The sequence below is a fragment of the Sorex araneus genome, chromosome 2, assembly GCF_027595985.1.
Source record: "Sorex araneus isolate mSorAra2 chromosome 2, mSorAra2.pri, whole genome shotgun sequence".
NCBI classification, from domain to species: Eukaryota; Metazoa; Chordata; class Mammalia; order Eulipotyphla; family Soricidae; genus Sorex; species Sorex araneus.
Window position 1 is genome coordinate 27,985,770 of NC_073303.1, and position 26,086 is coordinate 28,011,855.

The following is a 26,086-nucleotide window of genomic DNA, read 5'->3' on the forward strand; positions in this document are numbered from 1 at the left end:
ATATACAATACAATAATTAGATACAATATAATAATTAATTTTGTATTGTTTGTTATGAATAAAACACTGATAATAGTCCAAAAAACTTTCCTTAGAGGAGAGTGTGTGAAGATTGTTGTATTTCACCCAGCGGCTATTAAGCCTTGTATAAGAGATTACTAATATGTTGTTAAGGGTTAAGCCCAGTGTGCTTATATGGCTATAAAAATATATCTCCCTCTAAGATTGGTTGCCTTCTACTTTAAACCCCATCAAGTGTGGTGCGCTGCTCTTGGAGCATGAGTGGTGTGAGGTATGGGATGTCCAGAAACAGGTTCACTGGTAGGTGAGTCTCAGCCCAACAGTGTGGAGAGCGGCTGTGAGCCTTCGAATTCTGGAGAGTTTCAGCTGCTGGGGCTGGGTCCCTTGGGGTGGGGAGGGGCCTCACCTGCCTTCTCCAAAGTGCTCCAAATGTAACAGCCTGGCACAGGGTCTGGTGGCATGGCTATGGCGAGTCATTTTATACTCTCTTCCAAGAGATTTTATAATGAGTTTCTGGATCATGGCCATTGATGAGTTTATCTGGTGCCAGCCAGAGGTGGTTTGTGGGCATGACTGCCAACTTGCCGGAACCAGGGGGAACATGGGTGGTGGACACCCATTCCTGGTTCTGTTGAACCCAGAGTTTTCATTCACAGGTCTCGCATACCTGAGTTTTCTGCGGATTCACTCATGGGTGAGGTTCGGCCCGAGTGTGTGGAGAGTGGCTGTGAGCATGGCGGTGGGTGGGTTCTGGAGGTTTTCGCCTGCTGGGGCTGGGTCCCTTGGGGCAGGGAGAGGCCTGGAGCAGAATTTTACAGACAGCTTTGTTCCAGGTGCTTGGGTTGAGAAGATCAGATCAAGATAAAGGGTCAGGACTGCCTCAGCTCAAATTCTGTACCTAAAAATCCACTAGGTCCTGGTGAGAATGACTGTAGTACTTGCTTTAGTACCGCGTTTTTCTTAAAATCGAGCATTAAAAAAATTTTAGTCAGGTGAAGTTACAAAGTTATTTATGATTGGGTTTCAGGCATATAATATTTCAACACGATTCCTTCACCAGTGTCCACTTCCCTCCCCCAATACCCCCATCCTCATTTGTCTGCCTTTTCTAGAGGTTCATATATTTATACACACATACATATATACCATGCATGTATGTACATATATGTATACATGCATATACATAATATGCACATATATATTGCACTGTGGTTTACAGTACCGTTGCTGATAGGGTTTCATACATAACTTTACCCCCTTTCAGCACCATATCCTCCTCAAAATTGGGCAGTTTTTAGCCCCAGTTCCACACAGGATCTGGGGTGTGGGTAAGAGGGTGGGTCAGCTCTCAAAAAGGACCAGAGCTTGAAGGAGTCAGAGCTTAAGGTCAACAGATCCCGTTGTCCCATTGTAAAGCAGCCCATCCTTGAAGCCGCTTTGTTTCACTCAGTGGCAATGTGAAAAGCGTGCGGTGGTTTCCCAGAGTCAGTTGCTGGTGCAGTTGCTGGTGCAGGAGAGCGGCTTCTCCGTCTGCGGGTTTCGCGCGCCCCCTGCTGGCCGCCTCGCCCAGCGCCTCTGCAGGGAAAGCGAAAGTGGAAGCAGCCTACCCGGGGCGCGGGGAGTAGGCGGGCGACACTGCGGGAAGCCTGTCTCAGAACTCACTTCCCGGAAAGGTCTCAGAACTCAGTTCAAGGAAAGGAGCTGCGGGTCCTAGCCGGTGAGTGCATGTGCCGGGAAGCCGGGGCGATAGGGGGCCCTGCCGGCCACCGGAGCCCGGAGTAGGTCCCTCTGGTTGGGGACCCCCCCGCCCCCCCCCCCACACCCACCCCCGGCTCACTGGGACTCGGTGGCCGCTGCAGGGCAGGGGAGGAAAAACTTAAAACATTTTAATTTTTATTTTTGTTTCGGGGCCAAGTCCTGCGATGCTCGGCGCTTCCTACAGGCTCTTGCTCAGGGCTCATCCCAACGGGGTTCGGGGCACCTTATGGGGTGTCGGGGATCGAACCCGGGGCACCTGCGTGGGAGGCAAGTGTTCTGCCCGCTGGCTCCTCTCTGACCCATTAAGCATTTTAATTTGAATTTTGAGCCTTTAAAGGACGAGGCTCAGACCTGCCGAGGCTCTTCCTGTTTAGGAGGGAGGTGCTGATGAGCACGGGGCACCCGGGGGACCCTTTGGGCGTAGGGTGGGTGAGAGAGAAGCCAGTGGCCGGGCGGGGGCGGGAGGATCGGAGGGGCCTGGATTCCCTAATTCCTCGCCTTTTACCCTAGACGGCTGCCATGGGGCTCCCTGACCCGCGCCCCTGGGCGCTCCTGCTGCTGGCGGACACGGCCTTGCTCTGGGTGCTGCGGGGATCCCTGGGGGCGCTGCTCCCCGGAGGCCTGACGGGCCTGTGGCTGGAGGGGGCCCTGCGACTCGGGGGGCTCTGGGGACTGCTCGGGCTGGCGGGGCTGCGGGGCCTGCGGGGGTCGCCGCCCGCCCTGCTCGGCCTGCTGACGCCGCTGTTCGTGTCCCTGCGGGCCCTGGTCCCCGGGGCCCTGGGCGCGCCCCCTCTCCGGGTGGCCACGGCCCCCTGGACCTGGCTGCTTCTGGGCTACGGCGCTGCGGGGCTGGCCTGGGCTGCGTGGGCCGTGCTGAGCCCCCCGGGAGCCCCCGAGGAGCAGGACCAGGACCGCAAGAACAACCGAGCCCTGATGTGGAGGCTGCTGAAGCTCTCCAGTCCCGACCTGCCCCTCCTCGGGGCCGCCTTCATCTTCCTCATTCTCGCGGTGCTCGGTGAGTCCCAACGGGGCCGAGAGTGGGGGGCCGGGGGAAGCCCTCAGACCCAGCGCGTTCACCTGCTTCTTTGCGTGTCTGCAGGGGAGACTCTAATCCCGCACTACTCGGGCCGCGTGATTGACATCCTGGGAGGGGATTTCGACCCCGACGCCTTCGTCAGCGCCATCTTTTTCATGTCTCTCTTCTCCATTGGAGGGTAGGTGATGGGAGCCCCCAATTCTCTGCAGGGACTTCACTTTCCTACTCTTAATTCCAAACCCTTTTGTGTGCACAAAGCACCAATTCTGTTTGCTTGTTTTGTCACAAGGGTGGAACCAGGGAAGGCCGATGGCAAGGCAAACACTTTACCCATGTTACTGGCTCTCTGACCCCAAAGCACCAATTCTGAAAATATGGATCTGTATTTTTTCAAATTCCCAATTATATGTCAGCATCAGTTCATTTCTTATACCACCATTTTTTCCCTAGCATTTTCAAAGTCTTTAGATACAAACTTAAATGACTGTCATATAGAAGGAGTTTGTGTGGGTTGGGGGATGGACAGTGAGCTAATGCATGTGAGATGAATCTGGGTTAGATCTTGGACTTGAACTTTGCGTGATCCCCAGAGCTGGGAGTAGTCCCGGAGCACCCCAAATTGAAAAAAAAAGTTTGTGTTTCAAATGAGATGTCTCTTGGTTGATCCTCAGCAATCCTACCTCCTTGAAATTCAGTTTCTCTTTTCTGCCTTCCAGAGTTTGTTTCTGAGCTTTTCTCTCCTTTCAGGATAGTTTTCTTCCTGTTGATGTTCTTTGTGCCTTGTGGGTCCCCAAAGATCTTACTCTGAAGTGTTCACTTTTTCCCTAGCATCTTTTTTTTTTGGCTTTTTGGGTCACACCCAGAGATGCTCAGGGGTTACTCCTGGCTTTGCACTCAGGAATTACTCCTGGCAGTGCATGGGGGACCTTATGGGATGCCAGGGATCAAACCCAGGTTGGCCACGTGCAAGGCAAACGCCCTCCCCGCTGTGCTATCACTCTGGCCCCTCCCTAGCATCTTTACTCAGATTTTACTGTGTATTTGCCTTCCCGGGTGCTCACCCCCAGGTGTGCAGATGTCTCTCCTTACCCTGGAGCCAGCTGGTATAACAGGGTCCCTCAGCACTGCCAGGAGCGACCCCTGAGCACAGAATAGCTCCCAAGCACTGCCTAGTGTAACCTCTGAACAAATAATAAAGGAACATGTTTCCTGTTGGCTAACTCAGCTCATCTCTGCAGACTCCCAGAGCCCCTTGTTTGTGCTCAGAAATAGTCTTGCAATCTCTACCCACTTGACTTCTCTACTGTCTGGTGACAGCCATTGTCTCACTCTCCGCATACCCAGAACTCGAAATGTATCACTCTCTCCTCTGTCTCTTACTCCCTTCCACAGAACCATCTTATCCCAGGCTTCGAATAGGAGAATCCTTGAGGCTTTTCTCATGTTCTAACCCTGTCATTTTCTGCTGTCAAAATGTTTTTCTGGGACTGGAGATATAGTACAGTGGGTAAGGTGCCTTGCATGCAGTTGACCTGGGTTGATCTCCAGCATCCCTTATCGTCCCCTGAGCACCACCAGGAGTTGGCTCGTGAGTGCAGAGCCAGGAGTTAAGCCCCAAGCACAGTCAAATGTGACCCCCAAACCAAAAACCAAAGAAGCAAAAAATAAGAAACAACAAAAAATGTTCCTCCTTGGAATAGTGAACTTGCCTTGCATATATGAGGTCCCTGACACTGTCATAACAAACAAGCAAATAAACAAAAAGCTTTCTCCTTGGCTTTCTTCTCTGCATTCCACTATGATCAAGTCCAAACTCATCCCTGTATGTCTGACTATGCCAACAACCTTCTACCCAGAGTACCTAGATTTGTACTAGAAACCCATTTGTGAAAGACCTGTTTCTGTACTTTCACAATTCCCTTATAATTGTTTTATTATAAATTTAGTTTGTCAAATAGGAATTCTCCAATGTAAGGGGCAATAAAGATGAGGAATAGCATGACTCAAGGACTTAGGCCAAGGGATGGCAGGGGGTCCTTGCCCTGGTTCCTAGAAGGCAGAATCTGAGGAGTGAACTTGGGGGATGGGGAGGAAAGAGACCCAGGCAGAGGGGAAGCTGGAAAGACAACACTTCAGGGGCCAGGCCAGAAGCTGGCCAGAGGCTGTTTCTCCTCACTTCTCCTGTGTTCTCCCCTTGTGAGTCCGTAGACGGTTGTGAATTTGTTGTGAATTGATTTTGCTCAAATGTCCTCATTTTCTCCCTCTAATTTTTCCTGTCCCTCTGGCTGCCCCTCTCTTACTCTTTGTTCTCTGCTTCCTTTCATCCCGTGCTTTCTTCCCTGCTTCTCTCCTTGGTTCCCTTCTTTTCTGCCTCTCTGTCCCCTTCACCCTCCCACCGCCTCCCTCTTGCCCTGCAGCTCGCTGTCCGCTGGCTGCCGAGGAAGCACCTTCACCTTGATCATGTCCAGAATCAACCTGCGGGTCCGGGAGCAGCTTTTCTCCTCCCTTCTGCGCCAGGACCTCGGTTTCTTCCAGGACACTAAGACAGGTGAGGCGAGGAGTGCAGGTCTGGGATGCCCCCACCCCCTGAATTTCCTTTCCCCTTAATTTCCCTCCATGCACACACACACATCTCCTGTGCCATGAACCAGGCCCTGGGCTCTCTTTCCCTCCTGGGGTCATTGTAGTGATGGTCACAGACTCTGCAGGTGAGGGAGGGTATTTAGGGGAGGGGGCTGTTTCAGATGGAAGGTGGGGAGGGGAGTTTGGGAGTGGTCCTGCATTGCACGTGGTCTGCCCATCTGCTCTGACCTCCCCAGGGGAGCTGAATTCCAGGCTGAACTCAGACACCACCCTCATGAGCCGCTGGCTCCCTCTCAATGCCAACGTGCTGCTGCGGAGCCTGGTGAAAGTGGTGGGACTGTACGGCTTCATGCTCAGCCTGTCCCCGCGACTCACGCTCCTCTCTCTGCTGGAGGTGCCGCTCATGACAGCCGCTGAGAAGGTCTACAATGTCCGCCATCAGGTAGCTGCATGCCAGAGCACCCCGGGGAAGCATCGAGCTCCCCTGCAGGTTTCTAACTTAGACCAGCATTTCTGATGGCTTTAGGGGTCCATGACCCGCTGCTGGGACACGTGTTGACCTTTGGGACACTGTGTGTGTGTGTGTGTGTGTGTGTGTGTGAGTTGGGGGGTGATGATGGGGGAGGAGGAAGGAGGGTGCAAATATGCAAACAGATCCCCCTCCCCAGGAGGTGGGGAAAGGACAAGTTTTCATTATAGTCTCAAAGGGTCCAGATGTATCTTTCCCACTGAGGATTAAAAATGTCATCTTAGAGGGATTTCCATCATGAGCGTTTCCTCCATGCCCAGCGTGGAGAGAAAGTGGTTCACACACTCAGGAGCCTGACAGTCTGAATGTTAGTTCTAGCATCTCCTTCCAATCGTTTTCTTTTTTCTTTTAATTTATTTATTTTATTGAATCACCATGTGGAAAGTTACAAAGTTCTCAGACTTATGTCTCAGTTATACAATACTCAAACACCCATCCCTTCACCAGTGCCCATATTCCACCCCCAAAAATCCCAGTATACCTCCCAACCCCCGCCCCCCGCCCCCCATCCCCACCTGCATAATTGATAAATTTCACTTCACTTTCTCTTTACCTTGATTGCATTCCATATTTCAACACAAAACTCACTATTGTTAGAGTTTCCCCTCAGGAAAGACAGCCCTACTGCCAAGGAAGCATTCGATAATTAGTTTTCCATTGCTGAGAATGGGGAGATATGAAGTCCCGCTGTTTCAAGTACATACATTTTTCCCCCTTCCCGCACCACCAAGTTCATGCCTGCTTAATAATTAGTTCTCATAATATGGTTGACGCCACGCTACCCAGCAAGAAAAAAGGATATTTTCCGTCCTCGGCCGGCGTGGGGTATGGCTTAGTTCACAGTCTAGGGACATGGCTGTAAGCAGTTTCTGGAACCAAAAGTAGTCTAGTTGGCCTCCGGATTCTGGTTGATCAGCAGCAAAGTGGCCGCACAAAAGTGTGGCCACCCGGGTCGAATCTCGGCGGAGCGTGCACTGGTATTGGCCCAAGACTGCCCAAGCGTCCCGCTGTTCCAAGTACATAGTTACTTTTTTTTCCTTTCCCTACCCGCACCACTAAGTTTGTGCCTGCTTAATAGACCTCATAATATGGTGGACGCCATGCCGCATTTCTCCTTGAAAAAGGAAAAGAACTGAGAAAGGAGGATATTTCCTCACCTCGGCTGGCGTGGGGCTTTGGCTTAGTTCACAGTGTAGAGAAATGGCTTCTACTTTGATTACCTTCAATATTTCAACAAAAAACTCAGTATTATTGTTTGGAGTTTGCCCCCACAGTCAGACCTGCTAAAAAGGAACCATTTCACATTGCTGACAATTAAGAGATATTAGGTTTTGGATTTTTGTATGAAGTCCAGGGAAAATTCTGCCAGAAATTGCGTCACTGCAAGTTTTTACTTCCCTTTTGTGGTGCTCATATGATGGAGAAGCCTGGAGAGAGAAATCTTGCCCCACTGGCGTCGCATGGGGCCGTGGCTCAGCTCACAGTCTGGAGGCATTTCTGCGAGCTGCTCGTGTCCGAAGTAGTTCAGTTGCCTCTGGGATCGTGCTCGAGCAGCAGAGGAGAGCCCAATCGTTTTCTAGTTGCAGTGAAATATAGATAGGATCAATCTGTCTTCAGCATTTTCAAACATGACATGGTGTAAAGAACATTCTCATTGCTGTGCAGCCGCCACCACCAACCACGCCAGAACGTTTTTCTTTTTCCCAAATTGAAAGCCCACAGTAATTAAGCAGCAGTTCTTCATTGCCTCCCCCGGCACACACACACACCAACCACCGGGACCCCCAGCCACTTTCCCTTCCCCAGTTCGACTTCTTTAGGCATCTCCTGCAATGAGTTCATGTGTCTTGTCCTTTTGTGACTGGTGTATTTCACAGAGTATAATGCCATCAGTGTCATCCATGTTGTAGCATAAATCAGAGTTTTTTGCTTTGCAAAGGCTGAATATTTACTTGTTGATTCATTTGTCTGTGGATTTGGCAAGTGAATCATAAGTCAGTTATGGTGCACAGATATCTGTGGGAGCCTTTGCTTTAAACTTTTTTGGGGGTATCTCTCTGGATATAGAATTGCTGGATCATATGGAAATTCTATTTTTTTTCTTTTTGGGTCACACTCGGCAATGCACAGGGGCCACTACTGGCTCTGCACTCAGGATCCATTCCTGGCAGTGCTCAGGGGACCATATGGGATGCTGGGATTTGAACCCGGGTTGGCCGCGTGCAAGGCAAACGCCCTACCTGCTATCCTATTGCTCCAGCCCCCAAAATTCTATTTTTTAATACTTTGAAGAGCCTTTATACTTTTTCCCCATAGCAACTGCACCATTTTACATTCTCACCAATAACACAAAGCATTTCTGTTTATCCATAGTTTTGTCCACTTGTTATTTTGTGTGTGAGCGAAGTAAAAGTTTAATTTAGAATTATGAGAGAGGAAGGAAAGGAAGGAGAGAGAGAGAGAAGGGGGGTGGGGGAAGGAGAGGACAGAGCCCTGCAAAGTAAAAGTAAAAGAATTATGCACCTTGAATGGAATGTGGGTAATTCCAGAATGGAGTGTGCCTGTTTTCTTGTTTCAATAGACCAGTCATCGTAATGTTTTGTAAGGTTGATAAGTCATTGCTGTTTTCCTTTGTGTTTCCCTGATATGTGATACTGAGTGGCTTTTTTAATGTGCTTTTTGAAGATACAGATGAAGGCATATATATTCAAATCCTTATTTAAAAACTGCATGATTTTTAATTGGTGAGTTCTTTATATAGAAGCTTTTTATATATTTTGGCCATTAGCCCCTTGTTGGACTGGAGCTATAGTACAGCGGGTAGGGCGTTTGCCTTGCATGCAGCCGACCAGAATTCGATTCCTCCGTCCCTGAGAGAGCCCAGCAAGCTATTGAGAGTATCCTGCCCGTGCAGCAGAGCCTGGAAAGCTACCTGTGGCATATTCGATATGCCAAAAAACAACAAGTCTTACAATGGAGACATTACTGGTGCCCGCTTAAGCAAATCGTTGAACAATGGGATGACAGTGCTACACTGCTACAGCCCCTTGTTAGATGTGTAATTTGCAGATATTTTCTTCTCTCCTATGGGTTTTCTGTTTTGACTGTTAATGTAACGTTTTGTTTCATGAAAGGGTGTGTGTGTTTGTGTGTGTGTGTGTGTCTATGTATGTGTGTGTATGTGTTTTTTTTTATGGGCCATATTTGATGATGCTAAAGGTTACCCCTGACTCTGCATTCAGGAATTACTCCTGGTGATGTTCAGGGGACCTTGCAGGATGCCAGGGATTGAACCCAGGTTGGGCATGTGCAAGGCAAGCATGCTACCCGTATAACATCTCCCCAGCCCCAGATTTATGAACATTTTAAATGTGATGATGTCCAAGATATTCTTTTGTTATTGTCTGTGCTGTTGGTGTCATATCCAAGAAATCATGGTAAACTCAGGTCAACTGCCCCTTATTTTCATGTAAGATTTTTCTTCTCTTTCTCTTTTTTTTGGGGGGCGGAGGGGGAGTGGGTGAGTGGTTAAATGGATTGTACCTGGTGGTGCTCAGGGTTTACCCCTCGCTCTGTACTCGGGGATTACTCCTGGCAGTGCTTGATCGTATGTGATACAGGGGATCAAACCTCACATCCTACCACTGTACTATCTCTCCAGTTTTCATCTAAGAATTTTATGGTTTTAGCTCTGATGTTCAGATTAAAGAAATATTTTTTAATGAATCACTGTGACGTTCAGATTTTTGATTGATTTTAAACCACATCTCTACTTTCTATATCTAACTATGGTTCCTTTGAAAAACCTTTCTTTCTTTCTTTCTTTCTTTCTTTCTTTCTTTCTTTCTTTCTTTCTTTCTTTCTTTCTTTCTTTCTTTCTTTCTTTCTTTCTTTCTTTCTTTCTTTCTTTCTTTCTTTCTTCATCACACCCAGGGATGCTCAAGGGATACTCCTGGCTCTGCACTCAGGAATTACTCCTGGTGATGCTTGGGGGAACATATGGAATGCCAGGGATTGAACTCGGGTCCACCGTATGTAAGGCAAATGCCCTACCTGCTGTGCTATCGCTCTGGCCCCTCTTCTTATTTTTAAATCAGCACCAGGGGTTGGTAGGAATGACCTCAAATACCGTTTTAAAAAAGCACATGTCTCCTACACTACCTCGCATTGAGAATGCACGTCATTCCCTCCCTCCTTCAATCTCGCCAGTCCTTTTGGGAAGAAATATATGGAAGAGGGAAAGGAAGCAAGAGCCTGAAATATTCTCAGTTGTGGGAAAGCGTGGCGCGGTCCGAAACGGGACCTGGGGTTCTGCAGTCCGGTGCTCAATTTCCCCTGTCCCTCCCCACCCCCTTTCCAGGCGTTGCTTCAGGAGATCCAGGACGCGGTGGCCAAGGCGGGCCAGGTGGTGCGGGAGGCTGTGGGCGGGCTGCAGACAGTGCGCAGCTTTGGGGCGGAGGAGGAGGAGGTGTGTCGCTACCGGGCGGCCCTGGAACGGTGCCGGCAGCTGCGGTGGCAGAGAGACCTGGAACGGGCCCTCTACCTGCTTCTGCGGAGGGTGAGACGCCAGGGAAGGGCGTGGGAGGGCAGGCGGGGGGCGGGGGACGGGGGACGCGCTCTCATCCCCGCTCCCTTCCAGGTGCTGCAGCTGGGGGTGCAGGTGCTGATGCTGAGCTGTGGGCTGCGGCAGATCGTGGCGGGGACCCTGAGCCAGGGCGGGCTGCTCTCCTTCCTCCTCTACCAGGAGAACGTGGCTCAGTACGTGCAAGTGAGTCGGCGCCGCTGCTCTTCTGGGCTTCTGGGTCCAGGACCTTTGTTTTCTTTGTTTTTTTTTTTTTTTGGTTTTTGGGTCACACCTGGCGATGCACAGGGGTTACTCCTGGCTCTTCACTCAGGAATTACCCCTGGCGGTGCTCAGGGGACCATATGGGATGCTGGGATTCGAACCCGGGTTGGCCGCGTGCAAGGCAAACGCCCTACCCGCTGTGCTATCGCTCCAGCCCCCCTTTGTTTTCTTTGTTTCTTTCTCTTAAAAATACAAACACAGAACGACCTAACCCAGCTCTTTGTTGTTATTTTTTTTGTTTGTTTGTTTTTGAGCCACACCAGGTGGTGCTCAGGCCTGACTTTAGGCTTTGTGCTCAAGGATCACTCCTTGGAGGGTTTGGGGGACCCTCTGTGGTGCCAGGATCAAACATGGGTCTCTCCTGACCTGCAATTAGTTTTGTTGAGACTTTACACACATGCAGAGAGAGAGAGAGAGAGGGAGAGGGAGGGAGGGAGGGAGAGAGAGAGAGATAGAGAGACAGAGAGACAGAGACAGAGACAGACACAAAGACAGAGACAGAGAGAGACAGAGAGACAGAGAGACAGACAGAGAGAGAAATTATAATAAACCTGTGTGAGGTTTTTTTTTTTTTTTTGCTTTTGGGTCACACCCGGCGATGCACAGGGGTTACTCCTGGCTCTGCACTCAGGAATTACCCCTGGCGGTACTCAGGGGACCATATGGGATGCTGGGATTTGAACCCGGGTAGGCCGCATGCAAGGCAAACGCCCTACCCGCTGTGCTATTGCTCCAGCCCCCTTTGTGAGTTTTTAAATACCACTTGTTTTCTATTTTATTTTGGGGGGCACACACAGCAGTTCTCATAGCCTCCTCCTCTTGACTTTATGCTCAGGGATCACTCCTGGCAATGCTTGGAGAATCATTAGCGATGGGCCTGAGGTCAGGGGCACTCGAGGCAAGTGCCTCCCCCCGTGCTCTGCTGCCTGCGAGCAACTCCCATTGCAACTCCCATTGCAACTGTGATCAGTGCCTGGCCACTACTGTTTCTTTGTACCTTCATCCATATTATTTTGAAGCAAACCCAAGATATAGTTTTACTTGCACATATTTTGATATTGATCTCTAAAAATGTAAATATTGAAATACAGGCACAGAGCCTAAAAATTCAATAATTACTAAAATTCTTTAGTAATTTTAGTAATTCTTTAGTAAATTTAAAATTCAATAATTACTTTACTGCTACAAATGTAGCAGTAAAGGGTCAAATTTCTACTTGTCAAACTCATGCCTTCACACACATCTTTTTTCATACAGCTGTCTTTTTTTATATATATACATGGCAGCATCAACCACTGATGTTCAGTAAGTAATTTGATACATCAGATTGACGCTGGAATTTGGTAGCACATTAAACTCCATCCATGTTGCACATGAAGGGCAGAGACCATCTCTCGAACTCAGGGAGAAGGAAGGCTGGGGTGGCATGTACGGTGAGTGAGGAGTTGGGATGTGCATTCTATGACCTTCCACTTCTGTTTTCCAGACCCTGGTGTACATATGTGGGGACATGCTGAGCAACGTGGGTGCTGCGGAGAAGGTGTTTCAGTACCTGGACAGACGGCCACAGCTGCCTCCTTCCGGCACACTGGCTCCGTCCTCTCTGCAGGGCCTGGTGCAATTCCAAGATGTCTCCTTTGCTTATCCCAGCCGCCCCGACCAGCCCGTGCTAAAGGTGCCTCAGTGGGGAGGGCCAGCCCCCTGCCCCTGGCTGCTTATGCCTGGCCAGGCCTTCTGACCTCTGACCCTTTGCCTCTGCGGGGCTCATCTCATCTCTGATAGAATGAGAATGGGTGTGCCCCTGCTAACTTTTGCCTGGCTTTCCTAGGGACTGACATTCACCCTGCGTCCTGGTCAGATGACCGCACTGGTGGGGCCCAACGGGTCCGGGAAGAGCACCGTGGCTGCACTGCTGCAGAATCTGTACCAGCCCACGGCCGGCCAGCTGCTGCTGGATGGGGAGCCCCTTCACCAATATGAGCACCACTACCTGCACCAAAAGGTGGGTGGGCGGGTTGGGGGGAGAGGGGCAGGAGGGAGGAGAGAAGCAGAGAGAGAGAGAGAGCAGGGGGCACTGTGGGAAGACACGCCAGGAGCTCATTGTGAGGGAGGAGGGCAGGGAGGGGAGGGGTGCCTGCCTGGGGCTCACACACAGTCTCTGCCCCCCTCACCCCTGCAAAGGTGACTGTGGTTGGGCAGGAGCCGGTGCTCTTCTCTGGCTCTGTGAGGGACAATATCACCTATGGGCTGAAGAGCTGCAGCGATGAGGAGGTGATGGCCGCTGCCCGGGCCGCCAAAGCTGATGAGTTCATTGAAGAGATGGAACGTGGACTGCACACAGGTGCCGTGGGCGAAAAGACTCAGGACTGTACTCTTGGGATGATGGTAGCTATTCCCTTGGCTTCCGCTTTCCTCCTTCCCCAGGTGCTTGCGCTTTGTAGCCACCGTCTGATGGAGTCTGTCCTCGGACACTGCTGCTTCCTCTAGTGAGCCCCTGCAGGCCTCAGACTTCCCCATGCTTGTACCAGGCCTTACACCAAGACACACGCCTCATCACGAGGCTACACAGCTCCTTACGCTGGCTCTCAAACCCCCTCAGCAGAACTCACACCTCACCAGCCCTACTCCTCCTCACCAGACTTCATATCTCACCAGGCCTCAACCTGATTACACCAGGTCACACCTCCTCGCCAGGCTTCACATCAGGCCTCATGTTTCATTTGTAGGCCTCACACCTCACCAGATGGCAAACCTCTTCACACCAAGCCTTATGCCTTCTCACCAAACCTCACACCTCCTCACTATATCTCTCATCTCTTCATCAGGCCTCACACCTCCTCACACCAGGCCTCACACCTCCTCATACCTCCTCACACCAGGCCTCACACCTCCTCACACCAGGCCTCACACCTCCTCATACCTCCTCACACCAGGCCTCACACCTCCTCACACCAGGCCTCACACCTCCTCACACCTCCTCACACCAGGCCTCACACCTCCTCACAACTTCTCATACCAGGCCTCACACCTCCTCATACCAGGCCTCACACCTCCTCACACCAGGCCTCACACCAGGCCTCATACCTCCTCACACCTCCTCACCAGGCCTCTCTCTGCCTAACTGGAGTGGAGTTAGCAGGTGGAGTTCCCTTGCGCACAGCCCTGCTCCTGGACAGGAAGTTGTCCTGTTGCTCGTGTGTGAGTTCAGGCTTTTCTCTGCTTTCCTCAGATGTCGGGGAGAAAGGGAGTCAGTTGGCTGTGGGACAGAAACAACGCCTGGCCATTGCCCGGGCCCTTGTGCGGGAGCCACGAGTCCTCATCCTGGATGAAGCCACTAGCGCCTTGGACGTCCAGTGTGAGCAGGCCGTGAGTACTGACTGGGGCAGGTGGCAGGAGATGGGGACAGAGGGACTTGAGGGCCAGGATCAGCCAGGGGAAGGCGAGTGGCATCATCCATTGGTAGATCAGAACATCTGCGCCTTCTCGGAAGGGGACATGGAGAATACAGTGGTGGGTGACACCCCCCATGTGGATACTGCAGGGCCATTCCGCCCTTCCTTCAACTCCACTAGCACAGCTGAGAGCTGGGCAGGGCAGACCCTTCCTCTTTCCCGCTTTCTCCTCCTCCCGTCTTTACCCTGAGATGCGGAGACAGTGCCTGGTGGGAGCGTAGTGTGGGCCCACTCTCACCATCCTGAGCGCTGTGGCCACCCCCTCCAGCTGCAGGACTGGATGTCTAGCGGGAACCGGACGGTGCTGGTGATCGCGCACCGGCTGCAGACCATCCAGAGCGCCGCCCAGGTCCTGGTGCTGAAGCAGGGAGAGCTGCAGGAGGAGGCGCAGCTGCTGGAGGGCGACGACCTCTACTCCCGCCTGGTGCAGCAGCGGCAGAACTGAGGTGCCAGGGCTCTGGGCCTGGCTCCGGGACATCCTCGTGACCCAGAGCACCCTGCTTGGAGTCTCTCTGAGGCTGCACCCTTAGCTCTGGTTTCTGAAACTGGAGGCACCACGAATGTTTGATCAGCCTGAGCTTCAGTGTGTGTGTGTGTGTGTGTGTGTGTGTGTGTGTGTGTGTGTGTGTGTGTGTGTGTGTGTGTTGGAAGACTGTCTGTGTCCAAGAATCTTTTAACTGTGATCGGCAGCTTTGCCGTGTGTGGAAGTATGAACTGTAGTAAATAAATATAGTTAAAAATGTACGTGTTTATTGTATGACTAGCACATTCATTTGGAAAAGTAAATTTAACCTTTGATTCACTTCCTGAAAGAAACAAGATGACTCTATTTTATTTTATTTTATTTTTCGGTTTTGGGGCCACACCTGGAAATGGCCTGGCTTACTCCTGGCTCTGTGCTCAGGGATCACTCCTGGCAAGGCTTGGGGGACTATTAGGGGTGGTGACGATCAAACTGGGGTGGGCTATGTGCAAGGCAAGCACTCTGCCCTTTCTTTTCTCTCTACAGCCCTAAGGTGAGTTTATTCTATCAGTCTTCTTTGAGTCTAGTATTAGCTAATATGACATAAATGTTCCTGTCATTTAAATTCGGTGCCCATCCTGAGGCCCACCTGTGCCTGCTACTTTGTAGGGACAGAATGAAGTTCCTTAAACAATGGTGTTAATAACGCAGTGCCAACAGCTACCATTAATGGTTTTAATATGTGCAGGAACTACGCTAAACACCTTTTCCTCTATTGTTACATTTAATTCTTACCCTGAGCCCTATGAGGTTGGTTACGCATTATAGATGAAGAAATTGGGTCTCAAAGAGATTAAATAAACTTTGCCAAGGTTATAGAGTGGAGTTTGAGTTTGAATGTAGGTTTGACCCCGGTGCACATTCTCAGCAAATAACTGGTCTCTCCTCTTATGTTCCTGACTAGATCAACAGAGATACTTTTGCATCAGGCCTGAATAGCTCTGAGCATCTTATCTTCTCTCTAGTCCTGTTGGAATTTCTCTGTCTTAGATGAACTTATTTTCCAAAAGGTTCTCTGTCACTGATTCACACTTTTTTGGGGGCCTTGTTTATGCCACACCAGGCGTGGCAGGTGGGGAGCGGCTGCTTTCAGTTCTGTGCTGGAGGAGGGGGCTCTCACAGCAGAGCTGGAAACCATGGGTGCCTGCAGGGCTCAAACCCCGGGGGTTCCCAAATGCACACTCTTTAAGCTATCACCTCTGCCCCCTTTGATCCATTTCTTTCAGCCATTATCAGTCACCTTTCTCCCGAGGAGTCACAAAGGACAGAGTCTCATACAGAGGGTCCTTTAGGTGCTCTTAGCCTGTACCTGCTCAGATCTTCCTCGGTGCACCAAGCTGTCCAGTCTACTGATCTTGCCAGTTCCTGTTGCATTGAACTCAGTCAAAAATGAACTTCCTGACCTTTATACCTTGGCACCTGGTGTGTCCTTGCTATTCCCTACAGCCTTCCCTCCCAGCTTTTTGAATTTACGTTGAATTCTTCGATGCTTAACGCAGGATTTAGGCGTTCCAGGAAATCAATCTTCCCTTAGTATCACAGTCTGGAGAAAATGTCCTTTCCATAAGCTGCTGGCGGAAGACCACATAGCTTATAAAACTTCCTATGTTATTTTAGATTCTTTGGCTAGGAACTACAACAAATGGGCGTGTTGCATCTCACTGTGAGTAAAGTGAAATGTTTTTCTCTTCTTTGTACCTTCGGTATGTTTTTGATGCTTCGTGGCACTATGTTGGTTTGCATAAATCCAGACAAAAGTCTTTCCTCTCTGTAATAGGGTCTACCCCTCGTGCAGACAGGAAAATCAATTATGGGACCCCAAAGCCCTCTTTCAGGGAAAGAGTCAAGGGATTGGTCTAAATGACAGGAGCAGGTATTTAACAGGTACTGTTTCAAGTACCCTACAAACCTCAGGGAGACCCTAGAGGCCAGTTGGCTTAAGGAAAGAATGGAAATCATCACTGCTATGGAAATGAGGAATCCGGGAATCTGTGTGACTGACACAATCTGGGCCTACTCAGCATCAAGAAAAACCCTGGAAACCAGGATCTCTCCCAGCCCTGAAAAAGGGAGGGGATGGACTCCTTTCTGCCAGGATGCATCTACGGAAAAGGCCACCTCCAGTTCAACCTGAAAGCTCGAGACCATCCAGTTCATCGTGGGACATTTATGGCCAGGCCTGGGTAACTCTGACATGCCACATAAGATTAATGCCATTATTGGTGTGCCTCCTGTCTTTAGCCCAACCCCCAGGACTTCTCAGTAAATAATGGGGTACCCCAAAATGGAGAGTTCTCCAATCTTGCTGTGTTTATGCAAAAGAACAAGTCAGATTTGTTAAGCCATCAGGCAAATTTTAAAATGAAGGTGGAGAGAAAACCATGTTTCTGTAACTTGCCTTTTAAAGAATCAGATTCAAATTCTACAGAGTGATCTAGTAAATGTATTCTAATCTTGATCTAGAAGGTATTCCTTCTGGGTAATTCAGGTAAAATGTGTTTTGCTGACTGTAAAGTAAGCAGCCTAGTCTTTGGGACTCAATGTTGAACTTGCTATCACTAGTCTGAAAGCCATCTTTCATGGGAAGGAACTCAGTACTATGCTTTCTGTTTCATTAATGAACCTAGTGGAAATTCTGGGCTTCCTTTCCTAACACTTGTTCAGCATCAAGGAATTTACCAAGGAGAGGATTGGCAGCTTGACATCATGTAAATGATCAAATGCTCATATTCTAGGTATAAATATCTACTGCTTCCAAATGACAGCTTCAGTGGATAGGTAGCTTTTCCAACCTGAGAAGTGGTATGGTGCTTCTAGGCCACTAGAAAAATCTGGACATAGGAAGTCATTTTCTATCAACCATGGGTGGAGCAGTTATTCTTTTCCATTGTTTTTTATGACAGAAATGGGTATGGCATTATGTTGCTTTGGTTTCTGTTGCTTTAACTCTTAATGTTTCCTAAGACAGCAAACTATTTTGTTCATACTAGGTCAGAAAGGACCTTCCACATCTCCAGAGTCTAATCATTTCAAAGTGCCATCCCTCAGTCTAATTGATCTGATCTTTTCTTTCAGATAACTTCAGGAACCCAACCAGTTCATTGCCTGGGGCCCACTAAAACTAAGGTAGCTTGAGGTTTCACCCCTTGTGCAGGCAGGGTCTGCGCCCCTCTGTCAGCATGAAGCAGCTTCAGAAGATGGATCACCGACCATTTTCCCCTTAAAGATTTAAGGTGGTGAAATCTCTAGGGGGGAATATGATGTAGGCAGGTAGATAGGGAAAGGCCCTTGGCAATGAAACAGATTAACAAAGTCTCTGGGAAGGAGAATCCTGAGACTGACTCACCCTGTGAATACAGAAAACAGACCTGATAAGACCTTCTAAAGAAGACCATCACCACTCCCAACCTCCCTGGTAACCTCCTTAGCAACGGACTTTTACCCGAGAAGAAGCCCCCACGTGGGAGCAGGTTGAAGAGACCCTATAAAAGACACCTTGAACAAAGGAAGCGCGCGCATATGCTGCCTGAGCCCATGTGCTGCTTGTGCCATGTGGCCGAGCACATGTGTCGCCTGCATCACCCCCCTTGAGATGTGTACTTTCATGCTTTCGTGTTTGTGTCATAAGGATACCGGACAATGCTCCCCTGACCACATTTAATTTAAAACAAAACAGGGGGAGATGTAGGGAGCCATTTTACAAGCCCGGCTCTTATCCTAGTCAAGTGGAGGCTTACTTGGGATTTCTGTAACAAGGTCACCACTGCTGACCTTACTGATCTTATCAGTTTGCCATTCCTCTCACTAGCCAACGCCCATGCCTGATCTGCCCAACGCCCATGCCTGATCTGCATTTTACTATTGTTCCTACGGGGGTCCAAGCATGCATACCGCCCCCTCCCACCAAGAGGTATAAGTATTGTAACTGCTGTGAATAAACTCTCTCTCTCTCTCTCCTCCTCCTTCTGGCTCTGCGTCGGTTACGTCCCCTCCTTAGCCCCACGAGGGGTCCTCCCTGCGGGACAGGACGGGACCCCACACTACTGTGTGGCCCAAGGCTGGCTTCATAGCAAACAGCAGATAAATTAGCAGGTCTCTCTCCTGCGCCGTTTTCCTGCACAACCTTCCCGGAACACCAGTGCTGAGAGTCCAAACATGAACTCTTCCTGGGAGGGATTCAGCTTTGGAGCCTCCTGTTCTTGGAAAGAGAAACTTGCAACTTCCCAGAAGTCGAAGGGACTTTCCAGGCTAGCAACGGACTCCTCGCTGGGATTGTTTTCTGCCTGGCAGCCGCTGGGGGCAGGATGTGGTGACAGCAGTTACCCCAGAAAACGGACCTCTGCTGACTCCTGCTGTGTCTTGCCACTACACGCCCGGTTCTCTCTCAAATATCGCAGAATTGAATTTGCTTTTGGAAAGTCCTTCCTTCTGCACCAAATGCCCCTTCTCTATTAATAAATTGGGAGCAATAATTCCTGTATCTCCCGAGGAGGTTCAGACTTGGATGAATCTGTAGCACCTGTGGAAAATGATATTAAAATTTTTTGATATCCTTAGCAAATGACATCCAGAGACTCCTACTCTCAGCCTGGAAAACACTTTTGAGATAATAGAGCAGTCGCTCTTTTTTTTTTTTTGATTAAAGACCTTTATTTTATTTTTCTTTCTCTCTTTCTCTCTTTCTTTCTTTCTTTCTTTCTTTCTTTCTTTCTTTCTTTCTTTCTTTCTTTCTTTCTTTCTTTCTTTCTTTCTTTCTTTCTTTCTTTCTTTCTTTCTTTCTTTCTTTCTTTCTTTCTTTCTTTCTTTCTTTCTTTCTTTCTTTCTTTCTTTCTTTCTTTCTTTCTTTCTTTCTTTCTTTCTTTCTTTCTTTCTTTCTTTCTTCTTCCTTCCTTTCTTTCTTTCTTTCTTTCTTTCTTTCTTTCTTTCTTTCTTTCTTTCTTTCTTTCTTTCTTTCTTTCTTTCTTTCTTTCTTTCTTTCTTTCCCTCTCTTTCTCTCTTTCTTTTTCCCTTCCTTCCTTCCTTCCTTCCTTCCTTCCTTCCTTCCTTCCTTCCTTCCTTTCTTTCTTTCTTTCTTTCTTTCTTTCTTTCTTTCTTTCTTTCTTTCTTTCTTTCTTTCTTTCTTTCTTTCTCTCTTTCTTTCTCTCTCTCTTTCTTTCTCTCTTTCTTTCTTTCTTTCTTTCTTTCTTTCTTTCTTTCTTTCTTTCTTTCTTTCTTTCTTTCTTTCTTTCTTTCTTTCTTTCTTTCTTTCTTTCTTTCTTTCTTCTTCTCTCTTTCTCTCTTTCTTTTTCTCTCTCTTTCTCTCTCTTTCTTTCTCTTTCTTTCTTTCTTTCTTTCTTTCTTTCTTTCTTTCTTTCTTTCTTTCTTTCTTTCTTTCTTTCTTTCTTTCTTTCTTTCTTTCTTTCTTTCTTTCTTTCTCTCTCTCTCTTTCTTTCTTTCTTTCTTTCTTTCTTTCTGATTTATTTATTTTATTGAATCACCCTGTGGAAAATTACAAAGCTTTCAGGCTTATGTCTCAGTTATACAATGCTCAAACACCCGTCCCTTCACCAGTGCACATGGTCCAACACCAAAAACCCCAGTATACCTCCCACCCTCCACTCCCCCACCCCCACCTGTATAGCTGATAAATTTCACTTCACTTTCTCTTTACCTTGATTGCATTACAAATTTCAACACAAAACTCACTATTGTTGTTGAAGTTTCCCCCCCAAAAAAACAGCCTTGCTGAAAAGGAAGCATTTGATAATTAGTTTTCCTTTGTTGAGAATGAAGAGTTATGAATGTTTGGGATTTCTGTATTTTAGTATTTTAGTAACTAAGTCCAGGGAGATTTATGTTAGAAATTGCATCATTTCCCTTCCTAGGGCAGCATGAGGCTATGGCTTAGTTCACAGTCTAGAGACATCTCTGCAAGCAGCTGCTGGTACCAAAAGTAGTCTAGCTGGCCTCCGGATCGTGGTCGATCAGTCGCAGAGCGGCCACACAAACGTGTGGCCACTTGGGTCGCATCTCGGCGGAGAGCCTAGAGCATTCACTCTTAAAATGATATGTAGAGTAACTGGCCTGAAGCCACACTACTGACCTCCGATACAGTGGGGGAGTGGAGGAAGTTCTCCTGCTGTTGGGCAGTAAAGGAAGGTGCAGCAGATTGGAGCATCTTATGGTTCCCTAAAATGAAGCCAGGGATAGGACAATGGGCAAGGCATTTGCTTTGCATGCTGCCAACCTGAATTTGATACCTGGCATCTCATATAGTCCCCAGAGTCCTGCCAGGAGTGATCCCTGAGCGCAGAGTCAGGAGTAAGCCCCAAGTACCGCAGGGTGTGTGTGTGGAGGGATGGAGTGTTTGTGTGGGGGGTGAGGATGGGAGAGGCACAAAACCAAAAGACTCCCTCAGGTCAGAGACACAGGACAATGTTTCTTGAAGGCCAGAATATTCAACCTAGATAGACAAATCTTTACAGGTGGGGTCTGGTACGGCAGATGTTAGAAATTTTGTTTGGTCCTAGAGTTCTAGTTTTAATTCTTTTCATTCATCCTTTCCATGCTCTATACCCGCCCCAATTTTCTCTTCTTTCTGTCACCTAAATTGAACATCTTCCCACTCAGTCCCATTTTATCCTTTTCGAAATTAGATTTGTATGGAGACAGAGAACTTTAGAAAACGAACAGGGATTGCTCTTGGTGATGCTCAGGGGACGCCACTGTGTTGGGATCAAACCCCAGCATACAACATGTGCTCAGTTTTTTTTATTTCAGTTTTCTTTTCTTTCTTTTTTTTATTGAACCACCATGAGATCCAGTTACAAAGCTTTCATGTTTGAGTTTCAGTCATACAATGACTGAACACCCATACCTCCACCAATGCACATTTTCCACCACCAATGTCCCCAGTATTCCCCCAACTCCTGCCCCAACTCCTGCCCATCCCAACCTTCCCCCTGCCTCTATGGCAGACAATTTCCTCCATACTGTCTCTCTACTTTTTGGACATTATGGTTTATAATATAAATACTGAGAGATGATTGCATTTGGTCCTTTATCTACTTTCAGCACACATTTCCTATCCCCATTGATCCCTCCAACCATCATTGACTTAGTGATCCCTTCTCTATTCCAGCTGCCTTCTTCCCCAGCTCATGAGGTAGGCTTCCAACTATGGGTGCTCAGTCTGGTGAGGTCTCTCCCAGCTCCAGTGGAAAATTTGGAGTCCTGTCTGTCACTTGCACTCACAGAGCTGTCATGAATGAGAGGTGATCTGTCAGAGGTTTTGGGGAAAGAAAAAATTCCTTATTCTTTTTTTAAAAAAATAATGTAGGAGTCTCCTGCCCCTGTGTCTGGCTGTCTTCACCGGGGCCCCTTGGAGGGGGGCATGTTGAGTTTCCCTCCCTGCCCCAAACAGAGCCCCAGCAGCTGAAGGCCTCTGGAACCCAGCCACAGCCATGCTCACGGCCCCTCTCCACACATTCGGACGAGGCTCAGGCATGAGAGAACCAACAGAGGACCTGGTTTGAGATCTCCAAGCCTGCTCTGGTTGGGACTGGGACTCCTCCACCCAGATCTCCCATTTTCCAGTAGCTAGGTAGTCACACCCACAAACTGCCTCTGGCGCCATGTAATTCCATCAACGGCCAAGATCCAAAGACTATAAAACAAAGTTCTCGGACCTCTTATTGTCTAGTTCTCCCTCTCGGAGAACCCAGCAAGTTACCGAGAGTATCCTGCCCACATGGCAGAGCCTGAAAAGCTCCCTGTGGCATATTTGATATGCCAAAAACAGTAACAATGATGGGTCTCATTCCCATGACCCTGAAAGAGTCTCCAATGTGGCACTGTTGGGAAGGACGAATAAAGAGAGGCTGCTAAAATCTCAGGGCTAGGAAAAATGGAGATGTTACTGGTGCACGCTCGAGCAAAATGATGAACAATGGGATGACAGTGAATGTAGGAGTACTGCTATTTGTTCAGCCATTGATTAAGCTGATTGAATTGGGCACGAACTCCACATTACTTTTTTAAAAAAATTGTATCACCATGAGATAGAATTACAGAGCTTTCACGTTTGAGATTCAGCTACACAATGATGGAACACCCATCTCTCCACCAGTGCACATTTTCCACCACCCCCATTCCAGTCCTTACCCTGCCTCTAGGGAAGACAATCTCTCCAATACTCTTTCTCTAATTTTGGGCATTATGGCAGAGCCTGGCAAGCTCCCCATGCCATATTCAATATGCCAAAAACAGTAACAACAAGTCTCACAATGGAGACATTACTGGTGCCTGCTCAAGCAAATCAATGAGCAACAAGATGTCAGTGACAGTGACAAGTAATGTATTGCTTGAAATTTCCCACCACAATTCAAGCCTACCTGCCAGGGCCAGATACTAGATAATTTCTTTTCCATTGCTCATTTTGAATATCAAGAGAGGTCGCATGACTGCTATTGTAAATGCAAATTTCTAGATTGTAAATGATTGAGTTCCAGAGACATCTCTGTATGGCACTAATCCAATTTGGGGTTCAACTGGGAGTCTCTGGCCCAGGGCTGTTGGTGAGCTAAGATGGTGCCCAGAGGAAAATTGTGGGTGTGACAGCCAGTCTGCTGGGTGGGCGGAGATCCGGGGAAGGACAGCCCAGGTCCTCTGCTGCCATGTGGCCTGGAGATTTAGTCCTGGAACCCGCATATCTGGGCCTTGCTTGTGGAAGCTCTTGGTCACCAGGATTCCATCTAGAGTAGGCTTGGAGATTGCACCTGTTCCATCTGTGGTGCCCTGGTGAAATTGGCTTGATATGGAGAGATCTTCGGTGCTGTGGTGCCTTCTGGAACTTGCTGCTGTATCTCTGGCTAAGGGCTGTTGGTGCGCTAAGATCCACATTACAACATTTTCATCAGATTATATCTTGGTGAGGTCAATTCTGAAATGGTGGAGTCAGACCGGGGGTATGGTGGTGATTTTGGCTTGTGGAAGAAAGTGGCTACTGGGTGCTCTGTTTGGGTGGGCACAGGTTAAACTGCCCCCCTCCAATTTGCCCTGGTCTGTTCAGCCATGCACGGGTCTGAGCTTTTCTTTGACTTTTGATCTCTCTTGAGATTTATTTAGGGATCTCTGAAGCAAGGCTGGCAGTAGAACTTACAGGGTGGCACTGGAGTTGATTCGTGGGTGACTGTCAGTGTTTCCATGAGTATTGGGAAGTGGGGGGAGGTAGCCCACCCCAACTCTGAGAAAGCCTGGAGATCTCAGTCACAAAACCCTCATACCCGAATTTTCACCAGATTATATCTTGGTGACGTCCATCCTGAGACGGTAGAGTCAGGCTGGAAGTGTGGCAGAGATTTTGGATTGTGGAAGCAAGTGGCTGCTGGGGTTCTGCTTGGGAGGGCAGAACCAACTCACCACCCTCCGATTTACCCCAGTCTATTTAGCCATGTGCAGGTCTGAGATTAACTGTGGCTTTTGATTTCTTTTGAGATTTATCTATGAATCTCTGAAATAAGGCCAATAAATGAGCTTGTATAGCTGAGCTGGAGCTGGTTTGTGGGTGTGGCTCCTATATACCTAACTTTTGGCCTTTTAATTTCTTGGTAAACTTGATCCCAAGTTGTTGGGGTCTGGCTATATGCACAGCGGCAATTTTGATGTATCAGGAAGCCTGAAGGCACCATCAGGCTGCTGATGCACTCACCTACAGGTATAGGTTGACCTGCTCATGGCACCATACCCCCTAAAATTTCCTTATTCTTTCATCAGTTTCTTTTTGAGTGGGAGCGGATTGCAAAGTGAAAAGAACCCTATCTGATTGAGTCTGATGCCGTCCAGTTATCTCGATAATAGTGGGTTCTGAACCTAATTCTATGGATTTAGGAATGATTCACAATTCTATATAACTCTATGTTAGGAATTCTACACAACTCTCCATCATTCTGATATTAATAATCACTCAGGAAGTGTCCACTGAGTGCTACCTGCTATTATAAATGTACATCATATGTTTTATTAATTTTTAATGTTTCACCATAATGCTATGTGGCAGCTATATTATTTAGCCTTTCACCTCTTAATAATGGGTAATTAGGTTAAAAGTTTTTGCTATTATAAACTGTGTTTTGTATAGATACTGTAATACACACTTGCAAGAAAGGAAGAAATCCTGAGTGTTACTTAGTCTAAGTGTACAGATATACTATGAATATTAATAGTTTCAAAATTGCCTTCATGAGAGATTTCATTTTTATCTTTCACACATATATATTTTAAAAATTCTGTTTCCTATTAATTATGTTTCTATTAATTGTGACTTGGATTTTCCTGGTGAACTATTAACATTTTTCCTAGACCAACTAAAATTTTTATTTTTTATTTAGTTACTTTTCTAACTTAACTCAACACAGTGTTTTGAGAAGCTTTTTATAATACAGTTGTTTTGGGCATTCAATGTTCCAGCACCAAGTTCACCAGTGTGAACTTCCCTTCACCTTCATCCCCAGTTTCCCACCCACCACCCAAGCCTTCCCTCTTAGTCACACAATAATTTACTTTTATATTTATTGTTATAACAAAATAACAAGTGCAATTGTTTTTTAAAAAGTCCAGAAAAAATTGTGAAAATTGTTTAATCTCATAGTGGTGTTAATTAAAGTGTTTGAGGTTTCACTGAACTGTTTGTTGCTAGTTTGCTGCCCTCTGTGTTATTGTTTTTGTTTATTGATCTCAGTGGATGTCTATGCTACTTTTCCATTTAATTTGCTGTGCTTCTACTGAGCTGTCAATATTGCACGATTTGGAGGTGTCACGCAGCTGTGTAAGTGGCCACGTGCTCCAGGAGCTCCAGGATCTGTAGAACTGGGATGGTCCTTGGCCCGCCCCTCCCAAGGAGGCCCCAGAGTTTTCAGCCTTTAGACTGGTGTACCTGTGAGTTTCATCAGCTTTGCATCTCTTCCAAGTTTTCATAAGAGATTTTATTAATGTACATTTCCACCAGTGAAATACTGAGTTTCTGTTTGTCCCATTCTCACTAACAGTGTTTATTTCTTAGATTCTGCAAATCTTTTTTAAAAACTATTTTTATTGTGGTACTGGGATTCACAATACTGTTAAAAATAATTTTCATGTGTACATCATTCCAACACCACACCCATCACCAGAGAGCCCGCCTCTCTCCACCAGTGTTCCAAGGACCCTTCTCAACGGGCCCCCATGTAATCTCAGTTCTTTTTTTATTGTAAGCTCAGGTCTATAGACAAAATCTTCAATTCTGCTGACTTTGACTACTTGTCAAAGTACTATGGCCCTTTACTATGTTTCTTTTGCAACCCACATATGAGAAAGACTTTCT

General features: G+C 47.8%; 1 protein-coding gene across 1 annotated transcript; it reads left to right on the forward strand.

Moving 5' to 3' along the window:
* The first annotated feature begins 1,602 nt into the window (after positions 1-1,602).
* Positions 1,603-14,829, forward strand: TAP2 (transporter 2, ATP binding cassette subfamily B member). The gene is made up of 12 exons (XM_004617729.2): positions 1,603-1,738; positions 2,290-2,794; positions 2,879-2,993; positions 5,233-5,363; positions 5,635-5,840; positions 10,288-10,485; positions 10,567-10,695; positions 12,260-12,448; positions 12,602-12,775; positions 12,955-13,114; positions 14,003-14,139; positions 14,494-14,829. The coding sequence occupies exons 2-12, from the start codon at positions 2,299-2,301 to the stop codon at positions 14,668-14,670; spliced, it is 2,112 nt and encodes a 703-aa protein (XP_004617786.2). The 5' UTR covers positions 1,603-1,738; positions 2,290-2,298; the 3' UTR covers positions 14,671-14,829.
* Positions 14,830-26,086: the final 11,257 nt, after the last annotated feature.